The sequence below is a fragment of the Myxocyprinus asiaticus genome, chromosome 9, assembly GCF_019703515.2.
Source record: "Myxocyprinus asiaticus isolate MX2 ecotype Aquarium Trade chromosome 9, UBuf_Myxa_2, whole genome shotgun sequence".
Lineage (NCBI taxonomy): Eukaryota > Metazoa > Chordata > Actinopteri > Cypriniformes > Catostomidae > Myxocyprinus > Myxocyprinus asiaticus.
In genome coordinates, this window is record NC_059352.1 from 4,933,516 (window position 1) to 4,947,076 (window position 13,561).

The following is a 13,561-nucleotide window of genomic DNA, read 5'->3' on the forward strand; positions in this document are numbered from 1 at the left end:
AAGGGAGATGGTTATTGGCTTTTTGCCTAGACCTCAGCTTGACAAAGATGGATTTGTGGGTAATAGAGTCCCTGGGGTGGAGGGGATAAGTGGGCATCCCAGGAGGTCAGATTACCTCGGTATGCTGAATCAGTGAGATCAGACCTGCTGTGTGTAAACCAGAAAGAAAACCGCTGACATTATGAACAATGCTGACCCACATCATAAATCTCTTCTTTACATGTGGTTAAATGTATGGGTCGATGATGTGATGCTAATTTTGTTTATTTATTTTGTCCGGATCTATTACATATTTCAAAAATACATTAAGATTGCAATTCACACAAAACAGTTACTTGAATACACATGAACATGCTTTCAATTTCTGAATTCAAAGTCATTTTGAGATTTTTTTCTGGGGGGTTCAAGTGAAAAATGTCAAAGCAGTGTAACCGTTCGGAGACAGTTTTGTAAGTAGAAGCACCTAATAAACAAGAAGAAAAAAAAGTTTTTCTCAAAATGTATGTCCACATAAGTGGACAGCGGGACTAAGTTGTGAAATTTTAAATAATACCAAGCTATAGAAAGTCATCAAATTGTTTATAATGTTTCCAGGAGTGTTGGTTATTCATGTTTTTGAGACGTTACAGACATTACATCAGCAATTAGCATAATTAATTCACATTCAAAGTAATGTCCAGCATCATCCAATCCTGCCAACAATGTTAAAATAAAATGATACATTATAAACTCTGAATCTATGTACTGATTATCATTGTCCCATGTCTGCCAAACATGTTGAGTGATCCAAACATCATCTGCAGCCTGAAACTGAACTTTTGACCAGATTTTAGGATTGAATTGACTTCACAGAGAGCTATAGGATGCACCCTTGTGCCCTATTTAGTGAATGACTTAACCTCCAGTGTGCTGTCTGTCTGCACTGGTCTTAGAACAGTTCGAAATGCACCTTATTTTCATCCTAACTCCATATAAAGCCTCTGAAAGCAATTTTTTTTTTTAGCTTTTGGATGAACCTATTTATTCTCAATTTATTCTCAATCAACGCTATGCTGTTGTGTCATGACTCGGTGCGGCAGAAGTTTAACACTTAAATGACAGTCTAGAGTCTTGTGAACAGTATTCAGTCAGTTTAAATTAATTTTAATTATGCATTGCATATAATGAAGCCAAAATACAACATCCATGCATGTGGATGCGGGGTCGCATGATGTTAAAATAGTATTAACATTTGAAAAACTTTGTCCACCGAATCAAAGTCAGGTAGTGTAACAAACATGCAGAAAGCCATTCTGCTTTCATGTGACAACAATAACTAAATAACTAAAAAATAAAACAGAGAAGACACTTTGACTGTGTTCAGTTTTCTATATATATATATATATATATATATATATATATATATATATATATATATATATATATATATTTATTTATTTATTTTTATTTTTTTTATCTACCACAGTATACACTTTCAGACATTTTCAGATACATATTTCTTAAAAACCTATTTATATAATGGCTTATACTTAAACTCTACAAATTAGTTTTGTAAATAAATATAAATAGTGCCTATAAATTAATTTCTTTACAAAACTAGAATATTTTTGGTAACACTTAACAGTAAGGTTCCATTAGTTAACATTAGTTAACACATTAGGTATCATGAACAAACTATTAACAATAATTTTTTTTTAATCTAATATTTTAACATTTTTATGAAAAGTAAACATTTTTAGGTCAGATGGAGTAACCCTAAGAAAACTTCTTGATATTTGTGATTAAAACAAATCTTGATATTTAAAAAACAAAACAAAACAAAACACAAATTAAAAATAACACCCTTGAAATTTTAGTTTGAAACCTTTATTTTTTCATTAATGATTAAGCTGTGTACACTCACAAGTATTCAATGAGCAAGGAAAGTATTTTAATACCATTTACCATAGTTACACCACTTGCCATTTTTGGAAAATGCTATTGAATGAAACCAACATGGACACAAATAATACAGTTCTACGAACTTGGTACATGTTAAACTTGATTTTGAAAATATTTCCAATTTTATCATCTCGAAAAGCCTTTGTTAATGATGCAATGCTTTTAAAGGTATAATACAAATTCTGTCATTAACTCAACCTCATGTTCTTCCGTGGAATGCAAAAGGAAGTATTAGACATAATGACAGCCTCAGTCACCATTCTCTTTCAATGCATCTTTTTCATACAATGAAAGTGAATAGTCACTGATGCTAACATTCTGCCTAATGTCTACTTTTATGTTCCACTGAAGAAAGAAAGCCATACAGGTTTGGAACAACACAAGTATGAGTAAATGATGACACAATCTTCATTTTTGGTTGTTAAGAAATTGCATTTATAAAACCCCATGAAATCTGAATTTGACTTTTGTGGCTTTGAGTCCATCTGCATGGTAGTTAAACCTAAAACTTGACAAAGTTACATTTTAGTAGACATTTAAAATACAGTTTTACTCTTATGTCAGAACTGGCCTCAAATATTGATGATGCCTCTAATACCATGGTTTGTTTGTGTGTCTTCGGGTGCGATTAGTGAAACATTACTCGAGATATTTAACTGATTTTGAATGTTGTCATTTTGTGCCTGACCATTGACCTTTGCCCTTTGCAGATTTATAGCGAGAAGAGAAGTCAGTTTGACGTGGAGCGAAACACACCCAAGCAGCTGGTGGAGAAAGTGGCGGGGGACATCGCCAAACTGCTCAACAGGAAACGCAAAGCTCTTGAGGTAAGATAAACTTCAAGAAATGCCAATGTGTTATGTTGAAGCACCCACAAACCCTCTCTTCCCAGCGGTGTGTTGAGCTGGTGATGATCATTGTTTAAAACTTGTATCTGTTAATTTAAAGGGGAATCAATCCTCTGTCTCCTTTAATTTGAAAAAAAATAATGAATTTCTAAAAAAAATATTATCAATGCCCTCTGTTCTCTATTAGCCTGCTTAACTAAGCAGGTAATGAGTTTGTCTTCCTGCAGTCTGCTCTCTCTTCAAATCCACAGGATGCTAACACAGCTGCACATAACACTCCAAAATTCAAAGCTTTGTATTTTTACATTTACCAAAAAATACTGGTTTTGTGGACACAGTACAATGGAAATGCCCTATTTTATGGACATGTGTCATCATCATATTATTTAAAGAACTGTGGGTTACAATGTAAATATCATGGTAAATAAATTCAGTACCACAGTATACACTTTCAGACATTTCAGATATATATTTCTATCATGAACAAACAATTAACAATAAATGTTTTACATTTATTAGTCTTTGTTCATTTTAGTTAACAAAAATACAGTTGTTCATTGTTAGTTCATTTTAGTTCATAGTGAATTAACTAATGTAAACAAATACAACTTAATAATCATTATAATCAATGATGCTGTCTACCATGGAAGCGTCCGTTGCATTGCATCGCATTGCGCCGACAGTAAACAGATGTCCCGTTCCATTTTGCTCTACAAGCACTGGTGCTACTACTGCCAACAACACAAAAACTGTTTAGGAAGTGTCGATGCACCCGGTATAGACAGCCTCATGCCGTCGTGTCAATGGACTCGCCTGGTGTAAACACCATAATCTATCACACAGTCATGACATATTAAATATTCATGAATGAATCTGTTTACTCACGGTTTTTGCAATCGCATCCAAGTGTTTTTTTGACTGCTCCAGCCTTCAATAACAGTTTCTTTGCAAAGCTTGAATCGTATTATAACTGGTATGAGCTGAACATACAGTCCACTCTAAAATACGCTGAAGACACATCCACATCCAGATTCCAGTATCATTCCTTCATGTTTTTATACACCAACAACTAAAAATAGCGCAGATGGGCGAAACTACGTGTCCATGATGCATTTGTGCTCAGCTGAATGACAGAGAGATTCTCCTCTTTAGAGTTGACACAGCGTCTTTTTAAAAGTGGACCGAGATATGTATCAAGCGGTCAAAGATGTCTGTCTGTGCATGTTTATGTAGAAAAACATTTAAATCCAGACAGGCACATGAAGGTGTCCTGTGTAAGTCCACTTAGGATGAATCTCCCATTACAGGCCCATCTCTCTCCTCTTCAACTATGTGACTGACTGAGCACCAGTGGGCGGAGTCAAGGGTGCAATGTCGGAAAAATAGGCATTGCAAATGCAGATGTATTTGGTCCTTGTAACGTCACAAGTTCCACAAATTCCAAACGAGCCGTTTTTTCAGCTTGATTTAAATAAATGCTCTTTTTCTATTAAGGACGAAGTTTTCATTTCTGAAACTTACAGTATGTTCTTATAGTACAGTGACCTCTTATATGTCAAAAGATCAAGGAAAATTTGATTCCTCATGTCATGATCCCTTTAAGACAAAAGGTGGCGACTTTAAAGATGATAAAATATCATTTGTTTTGATTTAACATTTTTGGTCACTGCATAATTCCCACACTTGTATTTGTGTTATTTCATAGACTTTTCTAAAATGTTAAAAAATAGTAATAATAAAGAATGAGTAGGTATGTCCAAACTTTTGACTGATCGAAATACCGTGGTAAAATCACCTGATACCATCTCTGTACCATGCACCACCAAAGTACCTTTTGTCAGCTTTGGTTTGAGTCATTTAAAGGCAGTTTGAAGCGCATGGAAAATGTAAAGTGCATTTTGATGATTGCTCATGAAAAATGAGTGTTGATTGAGCTTCAGAAATGAGTCATGTGTTTGTTGAGTATAGAGCTCTTAACTGCAGTTGTAGATGTTTCGACGCAGAGATTCCTCTTGAATAAAAGTACCATTCGAACACCCCCTGAGGACTTTCACTGGGAATTTCTTATCATAAATTGGTGTTTGAGTGAGATTAGCTGAGATGCTGTAATGTGGTGCATTCTGAGTCATGCCATGCAGACTTTTAACAGGAGACTCAAAATGACTCTGTTCCAAAAGCTAGAGAGTTGCATGATCTGCCTTGATGTCTTCTCTTTCTAGCTACTAAGGGGCCGTTTAGACCGAACAAGTTCTTGCCCTTAAAATGCTACATTCAGCGCAACAAATAGAACAGAATGCAGGTGTCTCAAGATGCGTTTCTAAAGTTGAAGTTCTTTTAACTTGAAAAAAAAAAATAATAAATTGAAAAGCTGTGCCACTGCAATGCAAAATGCTAAAAAAATTGCGAAAGACGTCCATCTAGACCTTGTTTATATACAAAAAACTATTGAAAAACAGTGTAGATGGACACAAAACCTTTTTTTAAATGTTTTTTTCAGTACAGAAAAAAATACATTTATATCCAGTTTTAATGTGATTGAAATCTGTTCGTTTTAATTAATATCAACACCTGGAACACAAAATTTCCCAAAGTTGAAGAAACACACTCACAATGCAGGCCAAAACTATTTGTCTCGTAAGGCTGAATTATTTAGCTACCTACCGTTTGGAACATTCTTTGCATCAGGTGCAGGTGCTGGCTAGCTAGGCAGCAGCTTACTAGAGTTTGGAACAGAGCTGATGGTTCTGTGTTTTGGAAATGAGTTTATTCGCCACAAAGCTGCGGTGCTCGGAGTGTCTTAGAGCTGCTTTCTTGACTGAACTGCTAAAGATAGGACTGGCTGCAATCAGGGCCAGCGGTGTGCTGGCAACTATACCCAACCATCACCCAAACCCCAACAGTTTCCTAACAACTGAGAGAAAGAGAGCGAGGGAGAGAGAAAATGAGCCCAGAATGAGAACGGCCCTACAGGCGTCAGGAAAAGCGAAGAAATGAAGTTCTGAAATCATTGATTTGAAAATGAGCAGCAGACGGGAGAAAACGAGAGGCAAGAGAGAATGACGTAGGACATAGTACTGTATGTAGAAAAAGGTAAAGCAAGAGAGAAGAGAGTAGCTCTTGTAAGCTCATGAGAAATAGTTGGTCAAAATGATTTTTGACATTGTAGAAATAGAAATGAACAATATTGAGCCTTTTTATGTAGAACAGTGTAGAATGTGAACATTTATTTGTCAACCGGATTTAAAGGTAAACTACCAATAAAGAAAAATCTTGAATAAATCTTACAGGCCAATAGTTTGAGTTTGCCCTCAAACTGCATGAAATTGTCTTAAAAATTGGAATTTAGCTTTTGGTATTCTTAAGCATTTGGCTGTTGTTGAAGTAAGACAATATTTATGAAGGTAAAATAGTGCCTAAATAATTTGCATGCACAGATTGAGATTTGTGAAAGCGTAAATCAAATTGCAAGCGTAATTTTTTTGCATGTGCACAGAACGTTTCGTAAAGGTGGAAATCAAGTTGCAAAGGTAAAAAACAAAATTATTAGCAATATTTTAATGCTTTGCATAAGTGTAATTCTTGTGTTGTGAATCTGTAGCTTCACATTATCACAAAGCAAATTTGATTTGTATTCTTCTGACTTCCTTTTTTTCACGCTTACACTTGTGGCACTGTTTTTGCGCCTAAACATGGCCATAAACATTGAAAACGTGCAATCAGCAATATGCAAGCAAAAAAAAAGATAAAAAAATAAAAAAATAATAATGAACAGCATCAAGAAGAAGCATTTGAACACCAAATTGAGAATCATATTTATATCAATAAATGGTGTCTGCTCAACTTTACTCTCACAATAAAATTATTCATATTTAAAGAGCACCTATTATGGTTTTTCAAATATTACCTTTCATGTAGCTGTTTGTGAATGTAAAAAAGTCTGCAAAGTTTAAAAAATCAAATTGCACGACAAATGGAGTTATTGACTCCCAAATGAAAGAACCGATTCTGAACACCTGAAACGAGTCGTTAGTAATTCCAGACTTACTTCTTGTACTAACCTACGTAATTTGGTAACAAAAAACCCACCACTGGTCTTCATTGGCTGCTTGCGAACAGCTTTGACCCGCCCTCAAACACTACACTAAGCGGTAGACCAATCACAACAGACTGGGACATCTGACCAATCAGAGCAGAGTAGGCTCTCTGAAAGGAGGAGTTCAGAATGAATCCTTTAGAACGGATCTTTGAACGAGTAGTTTTTGACACTGGGAAAAAAAGGTAATGCTGCCATTTAAATTATGAGCAAATTAAAGTATTTTTTGACCTTGGATGTATGTAAATCTATTGTATGAGACCTTTAAAACAAAATTAGGCACGTTTAAAAACCATAATAGGTGCTCTTTATGTTAATATATAAGAGAGGAGAGATATCCAGAGGAACGACGCTTAGCCATATGAAGAAGTAGCTGTCTGTCACGTTATTAGGTCAGAGTAAACTGGTCAACGAAAACCTAATTTGATTGGTTACTAGAAGCAGGTAGACCCCCCCCCGTGACAGGAGACAGTGGATTGATTCCCCTTTAAATTAACAGATACATGTTTTAAACAATGATCATCATCAGCTCAACACACCACTGGGAAGAGAGGGTTTGTGGGTGCTTCAACATAACACATTAACACATTACACTTATGCAAAGCAGTAAAACAAAATTTACACTTGCAACTTGATTTACACTCTCACAAATCTCAATCTGTGCATGCAAATTATTTAGGCACTATTTTACCTTCATAAATATTCCTCTGGCTTTGTTGAGGTCTTAACCATAACACCTGTTTCGACCTGTTTATCCACACCTGCTTATTTATGTCATTGTTGATAAATGAGAGAGTTCCTGCTTCCCAATTCAGATGTTATCCATCCTAAATAGTATTCAAGATTAGAATTAGTGCATCTAAAGGGGTATTCCAGAAAGCAAGGTTAACTTACCGTGACATAAACCCTGAACTCTCGGTTGATTAACCCAAAACTTGCTTACTTACGATATGTGGGTTCCAGAACATCCGTTCGGGGTTAGTTCACTCAACCGTGAGTTTGAAGCTCAGAGTTTGTGCGCGTTCACGATGAATTCAGAAAGGAATTCTCAGCAGATCGCCAACTTCTCGAGTCACCATGGAAACAGAAAGGCACGCCTTATTTCCATGACGCAGAACATGAAGTTTTAATGACTGCAAATGAGCATTATTTCAACTTCACTCGTAATAGCGATAGGAGCTACATCGGTTTAGGATTGAGAGTATGCTTGACAGAAAGTATACTGAATCATTGCATGTATTTTTAAATTAATAAAACTTTAAAATTTTACCGTACATGTGAAAGCTTAATTCAACATTAATATTAGACCTCTCTTGCCTACATTAATGTTTAATGTTTAATAGGTCGACCGTTACGTTATTTGTTTGCACTGAACTTCATTATAAGTATTAACATTCATATTCTATTAATATTATGATAATAGGCTATAGGTTTACTATGCAATGTTATTTTACTGTATGTCATGTGAACTGAATATATTTCCTTTATTTTGAATACCATTTGATGTACCCAGTTTAACATTGGGGTTTCTAAAAACTTAGAATCATATCACCTTTAATTTCCCACAGTTGCTGATGGTGTCATTTTATTAATAGACCCTCTTTCAATTGTTGGATCTCCCACAGTTGTCATAATTTTCCATAGATTAATTGTAATGTTTTTCAGTAGGCCACACATGATTATTAATGTGCATTATAAGATGAAGATCTGCTGTAACAGAGGTGGACAATGATAGGAGTTACATGTCCATTGTGTTCTTTTCTTATTTGATGTGGCATTAAAACTTGCTTGTTGTCTTGTCCCATAAAAGGCAATGGATGGGCATTCTCATGTAGAGGAGGGTCCATCTGCCTCCAGCAACTTGGTACAGAATGAAATGATGTTGTTTTAACTGAAGATCATGTGTCTATACATTATAGATGTTCATGATCTCAGCATTAGGGAAAAGTAACTCAGCTCTTCCTTGTTAATAGGAAGCTGTAAAAGGTCCCTACTGAAAGGCAGATTAAAAAATTTAGAGACGGACCATGTACAGCTTCTGATGGAGTAGAGGAGGCTGAGCATCAGAAAGATACATCTTTTCATTGAATCACCTGACCACCAGCTAAATGAAGGCACTCTGGGTGACTCTTAAATGACAGCATGTCTCATTTATATGTTTAGATAATAAAGAGAGTACAATGAACAAGTCTGGAAATGTGTGCATTTATATGTACAGTACATGAATTAAAATGATAAGAAATAAAATCTCTAACCTCTATGCTATATCTGTGGTCCATGAAATTATGACATATTATGTAGTTAGTGAGGAAGAATAACGAGTGATTAATTGCTTAAGTTTTTAATTGGCAGACATAACCTACATATTGATACTATGGAATGTAATTTTATAAATAACATTAATATTCATTGACTGAAGGAAACTGTAAATAGAATGTGGGTGCTATAATAATTTTATTCTATGAAATGTATAGAATAAATACTATTTATTAGATGGGCTACATATAAATACATAAAGCCCTGTCTTTGCAGTGAAGAGTGTGAAGGCCTTTCCAATGTGTTCTGCATTAAAAAAGATGACAGTATTTAAAACTTCCCATTAAAATTTAAAGCACAATGTACACAATTTGTTAACTTGAATGCAAATCTGCAATGTGTGAGACTGGAAATGCTGGAGTAAAGAAGATTTGTGAGGTAAAGATTGCAGTTTACCGTAATATTGCTTTAAAAGTATAACATTGTGCATAATCTGAACTTCCACGCCCACAGCCTCTGAAACTTACTGACATCTATTTGAAATAAACTAACTCTGGAACATAACCTACTCCGGAGCAGGTTATGTTCAGAGAGTAAGTTGCTATGGCTACTAACATACCCTGAAAGTTTTTGGAACAGAAAGCTGAGGTTATCCGTTTCCTCTGAGTAAACTTACTAAACGTAAGTTCCTTAATTTGCTTTCTGGAATACCCCTCTGTATCAGTATACACTGAAAATAGTCTCTGAATGGTGATGATATGCAGTGCCTGAATTTGTCTAAAAGATTTGTTAAGCCTTTCTAATGTAAATTGTCACAAATGAATTTGACGTAACTAATTAGTGTGTAAATCATTCATAAAACTATTCTAGCATAAATAATCACATTGAATTGACTGACATACGGAATTTCTGTTAATTGCTCGTAAAACCATTCTTTCTTTTTTTTTTTTTTTTTTATTTGGCATACCCAATTCCCAGTGCACTCTAAGTCCTCTTGGTGGTGTAGTGACTTGCCTCAATCTGGGTGGCAGATGATGAATCTCAGTTGCCTCCGCGTCTGAGACTGTCAATCTGCGCATCTTATCACATGGCTTGTTGAGCGCGTTACTGTGGAGATGTAGTGTGTGTGGAGGCTCACGCTACTCTCCACGGCATCCACGCACAACTCACCATGCGCTGTGACCATGAGGAGGTTAACCCAACGTGACTCTACCCACCCTAGCAACTAGGCCAATTGGTTGCTTAGGAAGCCTGACTGGAGTCACTCAGCATGCCCTGGATTTGAACTCGCGACTCAAGGTGTGGTAGTCAGCGTCTTTACTTGCTGAGCTACCCAGGTCCCCCCATAAAACCATTGTTACAGAAACTGACGCATTGAATTGACTGTCAACATAATTTCTGTGCAAATCGTTCTTAAAAACGTTCTTACATACAGTGCATCCGGAAAGTATTCACAGCGCTTCACTTTTTCCACATTTTGTTATGTTACAGCCTTATTCCAAAATGGATTAAATTCATTATTTTCCTCAAAATTCTACAAACAATAATGACAACGTGAAAGAAGTTTGTTTGAAATCTTTGCAAATTTATTACAAATAAAAAACGAAAAAAATCACATGTACATAAGTATTCACAGCCTTTGCTCAATACTTTGTTGAAGCACCTTTGGCACCAATTACAGCCTCAAGTCTTTTTGAGTATGATGCTACAAGCTTGGCACACCTATTTTTGGGCAGTTTCTCCCATTCTTCTTTGCAGATCCTCTCAAGCTCCATCAGGTTGGATGGGGAGCATCGGTGCACAGTCATTTTCAGATCTCTCCAGAGATGTTCAATCGGGTTCAAGTCTGGGCTCTGGCTGGGCCACTCAAGGACATTCACAGAGTTGTCCCGTAGCCACTCCTTTATTATCTTGGCTGTGTGCTTAGGGTCGTTGTCCTGTTGGAAGATGAACCTTCGCCCCAGTCTGAGGTCCAGAGCGCTCTGGAGCAGGTTTTCATCAAGGATGTCTCTGTACATTGCTGCATTCATCTTTCCCTCGATCCTGACTAGTGTCCTAGTTCCTGCCACTGAAAAACATCCCCACAGCATGATGCTGCCACCATCATGCTTCACTGTAGGGATGGTATTGGCCAGGTGATGAGCGGTGCCTGGTTTCCTCCAGACATGACACTTGCCATTCAGGCCAAAGAGTTCAATCTTTGTTTCTCATGGTCTGAGAGTCCTTCAGGTGTCTTCTGGCAAACTCCAGGCGGGCTGTCATGTGCCTTTTACTGAGGAGTGGCTTCCGTCTGGCCACTCTACCATACAGGCCTGATTGGTGGAGTGCTGCAGAGATGGTTGTTCTTCTGGAAGGTTCTCCTCTCTCCATAGAGAAATGCTGGAGCTCTGTCAGAGTGACCATCGGGTTCTTGGTCACCTCCCTGACTAAGGCCCTTCTCCCCCGATCGCTCAGTTTGGCCGGGCGGCCAGCTCTAGGAAGAGTCCTGGTGGTTCCAAACTTCTTCCATTTACGGATGATGGAGGCCACTGTGCTCATTGGGACCTTCAATGCTGCAGAAATTTTTCTGTACCCTTCCCCAGATCTGTGCCTCGATACAATCCTGTCTCGGAGGTCTACAGACAATTCCTTGGACCTCATGGCTTGGTTTGTGCTCTGACATGTACTGTTAACTGTGGGACCTTATATAGACAGGTGTGTGCCTTTCCAAATCATGTCCAATCAACTGAATTTACCACAGGTGGACTCCAATCAAGTTGTAGAAACATCTCAAGGATGATCAGTGGAAACAGGATGCACCTGAGCTCAATTCTGAGTGTCATGGCAAAGGCTGTGAATACTTATGTACATGTGATTTTTCATTTTTTTATTTGTAATAAATTTGCAAAGATTTCAAACAAACTCCTTTCACGTTGTCATTATGGGGTATTGTTTGTAGAATTTTGAGGAAAATAATGAATTTAATCCATTTTGGAATAAGGCTGTAACATAACAAAATGTGGAAAAAGTGAAGTGCTGTGAACACTTTCCGGATGCACTGTAAATTGACGCATTGAATTGACTGTTGACGTAAAACACTGTTGTGTAAATTGCTTATAAAACCATTCGTACATAAATTGATGCATTGAATTGACTGTTGACGTAATGAATTTCTGTGTAAATCGTTCTTAAAAATTTTCTTATATAAATTGATGAATTTAATTGACTGTAGACGTAATGAATTTCTGTGTAAATCGTTCTTTAAAATGTTCTTATATAAATTGACGCATTGAATTGACTGTTGACGTATTGAATTTCTGTGTAAATCATTCATAAAACCATTCTTACATAAATTGACGCATTGAATTGACTGTCGACGTAATTAATTTCTGTATAAATCGTTCTTCTTTTTCTTTTTCTTTTTTCTTTTTTTTTTTCCCAATTTGGCATGCTCAATTCCCAATGTGCTCTAAGTCCTCTTGGTGGTGTAGTGACTCGCCTCAATCCGGGTGGTGGAGGACAAATCTCAGTTGCCTCCGTGTCTGAGACCGTCAATCCGCGCATCTTATCACGTGACTTGTTGAGCATGTTACTGCGGAGACCTAGCGCGTGTGGAGGCTTCACGCTATTCTCCGCGGTGTCCACGCACAACTCACCACATGCCCCACCGAGAGCGAGAACCACATTATGGAAACCATTTGGAAACACAATTTTCGCTTGTGTATGTAACAGGTTTTTATTTTTGTAAATTGTTCGTAAAACCATTCTTACGTAAATTGTCGCATTGATTTACTGTGTACATAACATTTTTGTAAATAGTTTATACAATAATTTATTATATAAATTATTGACTTGAATTGACTGTGTATGTAACAAATTTCTGAGCAAATCGTTAAAAGATTGAATGTAGCCCTCCTTCTTTCTAACCTCTGTTATAACTCCCTTGTTTTACTCTTGAAGGTTGATGTGCATTTGGGTAGACCATGTTATCCTAAAACCACTGTGTGTCTTGTAGTTTTGTGGCCTTTTTCAACACACCGAATGAAGTGTAGACGATGCATCTTAATGATCTGAGACTGATTCCTCATGATTGCCTGATGTTATTCTGATGTCACGCTGCCGGTGAAGAGATGCTCTTCTGGGATGCTCGGATTGTGTCAGCTTGTGTTTGTGTCTTTTGCGCCACCTCATATTTTAAGAACCTCTGTGAACTTCTGTACACTGACAGTGGTGTTTTTGTTTGTGTGTGAGTGACAGATGTCAAGGCCTGGCTTGGAAAGCTGTCATGTAAAAGAATAGTGTTGCAGCAGTACAGATCACAGCTGAGCTTAGCTTTGTGTGTGTCCCTCTCTCTCCTGCTCCACCCTTCCACTCATTCATTTGGATTACTATTTGTGTGCACACCAAACCAGCTGAAACTGCAGAACTGAACCTGCCAATCAGA

General features: G+C 37.0%; 1 protein-coding gene across 2 annotated transcripts in view; it reads left to right on the plus strand.

Annotated features, from left to right (window-relative positions):
* The window catches only part of LOC127446285 (voltage-dependent calcium channel subunit alpha-2/delta-2-like), a 347,446-nt gene that overhangs the window by 98,485 nt on the left and 235,400 nt on the right, over window positions 1–13,561 (plus strand). For both annotated transcript variants that reach the window (XM_051707064.1, XM_051707065.1), the window contains exon 3: window positions 2,652–2,768. In XM_051707064.1, the coding sequence (XP_051563024.1) occupies window positions 2,652–2,768 (117 nt within the window). The remainder of the gene's footprint in view (window positions 1–2,651; window positions 2,769–13,561) is intronic.